This window comes from Chelonoidis abingdonii, chromosome 5 (genome assembly GCF_003597395.2).
Source record: "Chelonoidis abingdonii isolate Lonesome George chromosome 5, CheloAbing_2.0, whole genome shotgun sequence".
Classification (NCBI taxonomy): domain Eukaryota; kingdom Metazoa; phylum Chordata; order Testudines; family Testudinidae; genus Chelonoidis; species Chelonoidis abingdonii.
The window spans coordinates 146,503,132-146,513,166 of NC_133773.1; the positions used below are offsets into that span (position 1 = coordinate 146,503,132).

General features: G+C 53.6%; 1 protein-coding gene across 1 annotated transcript in view; it reads right to left on the reverse strand.

The window, feature by feature from the left end:
- The window catches only part of LOC116829274 (retinol dehydrogenase 11-like), a 41,568-nt gene that overhangs the window by 8,187 nt on the left and 23,346 nt on the right, over positions 1-10,035 (reverse strand). The window contains exon 3 of the mRNA XM_032787992.2: positions 4,089-4,277. Coding sequence (XP_032643883.1) covers positions 4,089-4,277 — 189 coding nt within the window. The remainder of the gene's footprint in view (positions 1-4,088; positions 4,278-10,035) is intronic.

Genomic DNA, 10,035 nt, shown 5'->3' on the forward strand with positions numbered 1-10,035 from the left:
ATCATAGCCTGGAGATTTTTTCAAATGCTTTGGCATTTCGTCTTCTGTAACGGAGCTCTGATAGAACAGATTTGTCTCCCCATACAGCGATCAGATCCAGTATCTCCCGTACAGTCCATGCAGGAGCTCTTTTTGGATTTGGGACTGCATCGTCACCCGTGCTGATCAAAGCTCCACGCTGGGCAAACAGGAAATGAAATTCAAAAGTTTGCGGGGCTTTCCCTGTCAACCTGGCCAGTGCATCCGAGTTCAGATTGCTTTCCAGAGCAGTCACAATGGTGCTTTGTGGGATACCGCCCGGAGGCCAATATCATCGATTTGCGGCCACACTAACCCTAACCTGACATGGCAAATAGTGATTTCAGCACTACTCCTCTCGTTGGGGAGGAGTACAGAAATCGGTTTAAAGAGCCCTTTATATCGACATAAAGGGCCTCGTTGTGTGGACGGGTGCAGGGTTAAATCAGTTTAACACTGCTAAATTTGGTTTAAACGCGTAGTGTAGACCAGGACTCAGTCAGAAGATCTCTGGCGTGTTCTTTACTTATCCGGATCTGCATCCCTTCTCCTGTGTAGCCTATGGTAACTTGGCTAGCTGTCTGGTCAGACGATATTTTTGTGAGCAGACTGAAGCAAGGTAGGCATTGAGAAGCTCTGCCTTCCTATCATCTTCCGTAACCAGCTCACCTTCTCCATTGAGCAGCTCACCCACTCCGTCCTAGTGCTTTCTTTTGTGTGTGACGTAGTTGGAGAACCCCTTCTTCCTTGCCAGTTGTACCTCCTTCCTTGACGTGGTTTTCCTGATTTTGTCTCTGCACACTCACGCAGTCCCATGCATGTTTCCTTGGTGACGTGCCCCTCCTTCCATTTCCGAGCTGGATCCCTTTTCGTTTTTAAAAGCTCCCTGGTACCCAGATCCTCCAGGTCAAGACCAAGGCCCAGAGACCTAGTGGGAGCCACTGGAGATCACTTGCTCCCTGGGAGACGCAGTGTGTAACACATTCTGCACCAGCTGCAGGTTCTGAGGTGCACCCTATGTGGAACTAGTGGCACTGACCCAACTTTCAGGGGACATAGGCCTGGGGAGCTACCATGGGGTCTGCCACTGAGGGGCCAGCTCGCAGTGGGGCAGGAAGGGCCTTAAACAGCAGGGTGAGAGAGCAGGGGCTAGCGACAGCCAGGGAGTGACGGAGGCCCCGAGAATGGATGATCAGACAGACGTTCTGCCATCTAACATGCGATCAAGTGAACAGCATGGGCACCCAGAGCTAATCACAGCTTCCCTGGGGCAAGAAGCCAGGCCTTGAGGCTGCACCATGCGTCAAGCCAGACGGAGACGTCTGCAGATGAAAGCAAGGCTGATGTAAGGACATGATGAAATAAACGAGACCCAAAGATCATGTCCAGCCTGTTCTCAGGGACAGCTGTCTCCCGGGAAGGAGTCACCACACCGAATGACTCAACAGAAAGGCCCAAGACAATAAGATTTCAGTGCAGCAGAAGCAGATCCCAGCTGGAGACAACAGCCAGGTGAGGAGCAGTAGGGCTCAGAGCTCCAGGGGGGCTGGGAAGATGGGGCATTTCTCACCTGCTCCGGTTCCCCTCTCACTAACATTGGTGTGGATCAGCAGAGCTGCCCCAGGTCAAAACCACCTAAACGAGGGGAGAATCGGGCACCATGAGATACTGGGAAAACAACGGTGCTGAAAGAGGCCTGGGAGGGCAGAGATGCCAGTCAGGGCGCAACACCTGGGGAATCAGAAACTGCGAATCCGTAGAGCCATTGTGGCCATGTTGCTGTCAGCGCCAGTAACATGGGAAAAGCTGGAGGAGCACAGGGCTGGCCATGGCAAATGCCCCCAGAGTCCAGTCAAGGGCCCGTTTCTAGACCTGGTGGATGGCCGGGGGGGTGGGGGAGTTAGCCCAGGACAATGAGCTCCAGACAGGTGACTTGCCGAAGTCTGCGCTCCATCCAACTCGGTCTCCTGGTGCTGACAGTGGCCAGCACCAGCTGCACCAAAGCGAGGAGCAAGAACCCAGGCAGGAGGCAGTGATGGGATAACCTGCCCCAGGGGGGACATTCCTGACCCCTAACAGTTAGAGACTGGTGTGTGCCCTGAAGCAGAAAAGTTCCCAGCCTTTACTTCTGTAACTCAGATTGTTCTCATTATCCAGGTGACCCTTCGCTGAGCCCTGCTAAGCGTCTGGTCTCAACCACATATGGTGGCAGTGGGTTCCACAGGCTAATCACACACTGCGGAACGGTATTGCCTTTGATCAGTTTTAATGTTCTGCCTGTCAGCGTTGTTGACTGTTGCCTTGTTCTTGTGTTGTGAGAGGGTCAATACAAGTTCCCCAATTGCTCTACCCCACTCGTTATCCTCTCCCCCGGCATTCGTCCCCTCTCAGAACATTTACCAGAAGAGCTGCAGGAGGGGCCAGATCATGCATGGTCTGTTCTAATTTCTATCCCTCTCATGTGCTACCACTGTAGTATCTGACACTTCACAGCCCGAACCTTCAGTGCCTTGATTCTCGCAGGCCCTGCATGCAGCAGGCAGCGTTACAGCAACAGGTTCGGTTAAACCTTGTTATGGGTCAGGCCTGGTCACTGCCTTCCATTGAGGATACATGGAAAGAAATCATTGTAAGGAGGTCGCTGAAACAATGGCAGTAGCCCCCCAAAACACAGGCACATGGAAATGGTGTGTAGAAGCTAAAACATGTGGCCCAAGAGGATAGGTGGAAGGGTGTGAGGGGTCAGAGAGAGGGAGGGCATGTTGAAGCAGCAAGAGACAGCAAAGCAGACAGTAACAGACAACTAGTAATGTGGCCATGAGTGAGAGCTCAGAGAGACAGCTCTTTGGGTGCAGAGCGCTAGTGGCTAGGCAGGCTTGGAGCAGGGAGCAGATACTGGCTCCTGCTGTTTGATTTCTCTGTCCAGGGGAACAGGACTTTGTACATCTTTTGTAAATAAAAGAGACTGCACCACAGAAATCCCCAACTCTCGCCAATTCATCCTCCGACCTGGAACAACAAACAAGAGCCCCAACTTTTGGCTAGCTTCTCAGGGCACAGAGGGCAACACTGTTATCCCCATGGGTGTAGAAAAAATCAGAACTCCAGAGATTGATTTCAATGAGAGTTAGGCACCAAAATACTTTGAAAATCTGGCCGTTGGGTCTTGATTGCACTGCAGCATCAAGAGAGGATTGGAAATGTAGGTGGACGATGAGAACAACCCGAGTTACAGAAATAAAAGCTGGTAATTCCTGCTACCTGGTTAGCCCAGCCTTGCCCCAAACCATCGCCAGTGGGGCCACATGGGAGCTGCTAGGAAGTCAAACCCCATGCCACTACCTGGGTTACATGCCAGACACCTGGCAGCTTCTCACCAAGCCCTAGAAAATGTCCATGGTGCGCTGTCCTCTCTAGCGCCGCAAGCAGTGGAAGGGCTGGAAGAGCTCGCCATGGAACGAGCAGCCCTGGGCACAGTCAGCCTGGGAAGCAGACGAGCTCTCCTGCAAGGAGACTTCCCCATGCCCCACTCCTTACACTTCTTGCACAGCTCACAGCCCCCGGATGAGGAGGCGGTGGTGCCTAGCAGCATCTGTTCCTTACCTCGGGGAGCCACACCCTTGACAGCCTTGGTGAGTAATCTGGACATGTTGCAAGCAGAGACTCCCCTCCTCCCCGCTCCCTCGGTCCCATGGCTGGGGCGAGTTGAGGGAGCGCAGCTGCCCAGTGGAACAGGAGTCGGGGCACAGCACCCACAGCAGCGGAAACTGGGCCAGTGGGTGCTTGCAGGACAGGGCAGCTAGGCCTGGCCCCTCTTAGCTGGCAGGGATTAGGCTCAGGGCCCTTCTCAGGTCCTGCTAGGTGGGACCCCCCGGGAGGCCTGTCTGCTGGGACGGCGCCTCCGGCTCACAGTGCCAATGGCCATCACTTTGCTTTCTGTCCAGGTGCTGCATAAATCCAGGGGGACGTGAGGAGCAAACGGAGCTGTGGGGGGTTCAGCAGGGGCCCCGGGGCACTGGTCACTTGGGGGTGCGGGCCCCGGGGGTGGAGGGGCGGGGAATCACACTGACCCGTGCCTTGCAGCCTCCTGGCCAGCTCGTTGGTGAACAGGATGTTCATGAGCTTGGTGCTCGTGTACGACTGGTCGAAGTTCTTGGGCCTCTCCTCCCCGGTCAGGTGCTTCATGTTGGCCATGCCCTGGACGTGTCTGAAGGATGAGATGTTCACAATGCGGGCTGGAGCGGAGCTCTGCATGGTGTCTGTGTGGGGGAGGCAAAGCGAACAGGCTCATGTCGGGGGTGGCACGGTGCAGGAAGGAGGCAGCCGGGGAGAAGCCTCAGCTCAGAGACACCCTTGGGCAGCAGACGGGGAGTCAGCTGGCCGCCTTGGCACAGCCAGTGAGAGGCCTGGGTCCATGCCCCTGGGGAAAGCCAGGGCAGCCCTCCCCCAGCCCAGCGAGCACCCAGTGCAACCCCTCCCCCAGCCCAGCGAGCACCCAGTGCAGCCCCTCCCCCAGCCCAGCGAGCACCCAATGCACACCCTCCCCCAGCCCAGCAAGTGCCCAGGTCCTGGGGCAGCCCCTCCCCCAGCCCAGCAAGCACCCAGTGCAGCCCCTCCCCCAGCCGAGCGAGCACTCAGTGCAGCCCCTCCCCCAGCCGAGCGTGTGCCAGTGCAGCCCCTCCCCCAGCCGAGCGTGTCCAAGTGCAGCCCCTCCCCCACCGAAGCGTGTGCCCAGTGCAGCCCTCCCCAGCCGAGCGTAGTGCCCAGTTGCAGCCCCCTCCCCCACCAGCGTGGCCAGCAGCAGCGAGAACTGTGTGCCAGTGCAGCCCCTCCCCACAGCCGAGAGGCGTGCATGCCCCTCAGTGAGCGATTTTGGTTGCAGGCACCCTCTCCGGCCCGCAGCAGAGCCCAATCAGAAGCCACCTCACCAACCAGCCGAGCGTCGTGCCCAGTGAAGCCCTTCCCCCATCAGCCCAGCGATGCCCAGTGCCCAGAGCAGCCCTCCCTCCAGCCCAGCAAGACCAAGTGCAGCCCCTCCCCCAAGCCGTTGAGCGCCCAGTGCTGCCCTCTCCAACAGCCACCAAGTTGTCCATGGCAGCCTCCCCTAGCTGATGCGTTGTGCCAGTGCAGCCCCTTGCCCCACAGTCCAGCGAGTGCCCAGGTCCTGGGGCAGTCCTCTCCCCAAGCCCAGCAGCACCACCGTGCAGCGCCTTCCTAAGCCCAGCGAGCGCCAGTGCAGCCCCTTCCCCAGACCGATGTAGCGGCACCAGGTCCTGGGGCAGCCCTCCCCAGACCAGCAGCACCTAGTGGCAGCCCTCTCCCCCAGCCAGCAAGCGCCCAGGTCCTGGCACCCCGTTCCCACAGTCCAGTGAGTGCCCAGGTCTGGGGAGCCTTCCCCACCCCAGCAGCAACCAGTTGCACACCCTCCCCAGCCCAGGCAAGTGGCCCAGGTCCTGGGGGCAAGCCCCCTCCCCACCCAGTGAGCACCCAGATCCTGGCGGGCAGCCCTTACCACGAGCCCAAATTGGTCGAAGAAAAGGGCCAGGTAGTTTGGTGGCAAAGATCTGCTCCAGCCCCTCAGAGGTGATGGGAGAAACGGCAAAACCTGGAGAGAGGAGCGGACTGGCACAGCAAGGCCTGGGCTGGGCAGTCAGGGGTGGGCGCCAGTTTGGATCATGCCCACCTGGCCTGCCCATAAGCAGCCCATCAGGCTAGGCTGAGATCCCCTGCTTTCTGCTAAGCTCTGTCTGTTCTTCTGGTACTTGTGGGACAAGGCTTGAACGAGTACGAAGGAAAAGGCCTCGTGATGGAATTCAAGGGCTTTGGCTCAGACCAGACCGGAAGGGAACGGCACAGAACCGAGAATTAGGGATCAGGATTGGTGGCGCTGGAAGCTGATTATGCTGCTGGAAAGGAGAACGATGGGGAACGGCTAGGACTTTACGCTAGCAGCAGCTCCAGCCTGTCTCACTAAAGTTTCTCTCTTTCGCCGGTAGCACATTGTTAGCACAGCTTTCGCTGATTTCTCTTTCTTTGCTGTATCTTTATTAAACGGACTAAACGGACATTTAATGGGGTGTTTGCCATGGCACTAGCGCTGAGGTCTGTGGTACCAAACTCAAACCTGTTTTAAACCACTTATGTTTGCTGCGTTACAGTAACACCTTTAGCCATATAATTTCATCGACAGTAAATTAGACATTTCTGGCACCAGTGTGGTGCTAAAGGGATTAATACATACTCGAGAAGCCAGCACCTCAGCAAACCACTGGAGGTTGCTTATCTGTACCCCAGAGGTTCTTCGGAGATGTGCGGTCTCCGGTCTGGATTCCACGGCATGGGATACGCATGCACACCTGGGCCTGAGGCCAGAAATTTCTTAGCAAACGCGTCTGTTGATCCACATCATAAACCTCCTGCTCCAAACTGAGGAGCCGTGCAGCCTGGTGCCTCTCCCGGTTTTTTTCCTTCTCTACAGCAAACAAATAATCGGCATGTAGAGGGCTGGAGATAGGTGTGGGATAACGGATGGGACCACAAATCTTCAAAGAACCTGTTACAGGTAGGTAGCCACTCCATTTCTTCTTCAAGTATGCAGGAGTTTAGCAAGCAGTGGCCAAACAGGAGGTGGGTGGGAGAAGGCAGACGTGATAGCTGTCTGTAGGACTGCTCTCGCCACAGCTAGATCTGCAGTATGAGGTGGGACCAAGGCATAATATCTCATGAAGGTGTGTAAGGAGCTCCGGGTGCCTGCCCTACCTATCTCTAGCAGGGATTACGTCTCTTGGGGAATGCAGCACAGGTTGCCTGAGTTCTAGTGGAATGTGGGCTAGCTGGTACAAAAATAAGGCAAGCCGGGTCTATATCAAAAGTTTGCTGCCAGATAGAGCCTGACCCCTTGATCCTCTGCTACTGGAACAAATAGTTAGGTTCTTTTGTCCTTTGTGGATAAAGCCCAGTGCTCTTCAGAACGTCCAGGAAATACAGGCCTCCTCTCTTAAACTGAGCCCCACGGTTTAGGAACAACTAACTGGTAAGTGGATGGTTGGACTCGTTGAAAACGACTGTAGGGATGAATCTTTGGGTTGTGGGCCGCAGCGAGAAGTTTTCTTTACGGAAGTAGCATCTGGCAAATCCAGCCGTGAGCAGCATCCCAGATCACTGGCTTCCTGGCTTATGGTGTTGCGACTAGAAAGGCCCTTTCACAGCCAGATGGCCACGGAGCACATATCTAGGGGTTCGAAGGGGATCTAGCAAGAGCTGAAAGAATGAAATTGGGAGTCCCACTGGGGCCGCAACATCACCGATCGGAGTGCTGGATGGGAACTGGTGTTTCTCCGAAGGAAGAATAGAGGAAGATTTGAAGGACAGCTTTCAACTCATGGGGGGTAATTCAAAGAGGAGATGGAGCCTCAGTCTGTTCTCAGTGGTAGCAGATGACAGAACACGATAGTCTGAAGTTGCATCAGTGGGGAGGTCTAGGTTTTTAGAACATATTTCACATGGTGTAATGGGGGGAATCCTATATATTTGTAGGTCTTTCGTTTTTAGGGCCACTCCAGGATTGACAAAGCCCTGGCGAGGATGATTTAGCTGGGGATTGGTTCTGCTTTGAGCAGGGGGTTGGACTATATACCTCCTGAGGTCCCTTCCAACCCTGATCTTCTATGAATCTATGATTCTAAGATTGAAGAAGCCCCTGTAAAGATCCAATTGTGCCAGGATGAGAGAAGATCACGTAGCTATCAACAGGAGGATGAAATGTTGCTAAATGCACCAAAGAGAACCAAGAAATCTACAGACTTAAAGGTAAGTGGATATTCCAGGACAGCAGGGACCCAAGCAGCTCTGGAGATAATGGGCATTGCTGAGCTCAGGAGGAGAAATGCCTCCATTTTGCTGAGTAACATCTCCTATTTGAGTCTTTCCTGCTTTGGCTGAGGATGGTTTGCATCCTGTTGCAACATGAGCGCTCTACAGCAGACGCCCATCCAACTGCCAGGCTCAGAGCGGCTGTGTTTCTGGATTGGGGTGCTTGGAAGTGCCCGTGGGTCATGTTAGAAGGTCCAAAATGGGCAGATGTTTGTGAGCGTGGAGCTGAGAGCTTCAGTAGATGCTTAAAGCAGAACTGTCTCAGCCAGCTGGGCACAATAAGGATGACTCAAGCGCTGTCCTAGCAGATTTTCCGTAGGACCCAGGGTATTAATGGAATGGAAGGGAATGGGAAGGCATACCTCAGAGATCCTTCCAGGATAGCAGGAAGGCCTCTCTCTCTCTCTCTCTCTCTCTCTCTCTCTCTCTCTCTCTCACCTAAGAAGACAAAGGAACCAGCCCTTTGACTTTGGAAGGATCTGGACCTGAGAATTTGGTCACCCTGTTGCTGGGAACATGTGCTGAGGGTTTCAGCTTGAATCAAGTCTAGTTTGTTAAGTTTTAGCTACTAGGAAGATTTTTTTCTTTATTTCTCTTGTACCCATTTCTGACTTAAATGCCTTACACTTGTACTCACTTAAAACCTATCTCTTTGGAGCTAAATAAACATCTTGTATTTTTTTAATCTAAACTAACCCAGTGTTGTGTTTGAGCGGAGCTGTTTGGGTAACTGCAGTTAAAGCAACAAACTGCTGGATACTGACCCCTTACAGGGACAACAGCCCTCTACTGTCTGGGCTGCCCCAGAGAGGGCTGGATGTGCAGAACACACGATTTGGGGACAGTCTGGGACTGGAAGTCACCCTGTAGGTCGTGACCAATGCGTGGAAGCCAGAGGGTGGCTGCTGTGTTGCTGCCTGGCTCAGAGGTGCTGGACCAGGGCTGTAGCTATGCACAGAGCACTGTGAGGTGCCCCAGGTTGCAGAGCAGATGGTGCACAACCCCTCACTGGTCTGGACTGCACCCCCAACATGACACCTTCTCTTTAGGCTTAAAGTCTTAGCCTCCATTCCCAAACTCATGCATGGTGGGGCACTGCAGACTAAACAATCCCAGTTCCCTCAGCCTCTCCTCATAAGCCATGTGCTCCAGCCCCCTGATCATTTTCCTTGCCCTCCGCTGGACTCTTTCCAATTTGTCCACATCACTTCTGTAGTGGGGGGCCCAAAATTGGACTCAGTACTCCAGCTGTGGCCTCACCAGTGCCAAATAGAGGGGAATAATCACTTCCCTCGACCTGCTGGCAATGCTCCTACTAATGCAGCCCAATATGCCGTTAGCCTTCTTGGCAACCAGGGCACACTGCTGACTGCTATCCAGCTTCTCATCCACTGTGAACGCCAGGTCCTTTTCTGCAGAACTGCTGCTTAGCCAGTTGGTCCCCAGCCTGTAGTAGTGAATGGGATTCTTCCTTCCTAAGTGCAGGACTCTGCACTTGTCCTTGTTGAACCTCTTTTTTGTCCCTATATGATTCTTTTTGTATTTGTTTCAGTTTTGTTTTTATTGATAAGCTATGCATGGGGGAAAGGACTGCGTTAGGTGGACACATCTTAAGGTCCTTGTGGCAGACAAAAGGTTGGCCCCCAGAAATGTAACACTGACCCACTCAAAGACCACTCCAGACATTGGTAAGGATTGTTTTGGGGTGCTCTGCTAATTGGTGGTGGACGTGTATAAGTGCTGGAGACTAAATAAAGTAAAAGCTTTAAGTGGAAGCACTCGTTTGCCTTGTTTATACCAACCACTCATCAGGGCAAGGAGCACAGCGGAGAGGGGTTCTGTAGAACTGATAATGAAATTGTTTTTAATTATTAATGTAACTTCTGTTTGCCATCCACTACACTTGTCTATATTGTAACTTCTGTTCACTGTTTTCCATATTGTAATTCAAACCCCATTTTAGAACGCTCACTCCATTTTGTAAAAGCTTCCTCCAACCTTCATTTTTGCAAACTCTGCTGTAATCTTATTAGTTTAGTTTAGATGTGTGATTGAGGTATGTAAGGTATCAGAGGGGTAGCCGTGTTAGTCTGAATCTGTAAAAGCAGCAGAGAATCCTGTGGCACCTTATAGACTAACAGATGT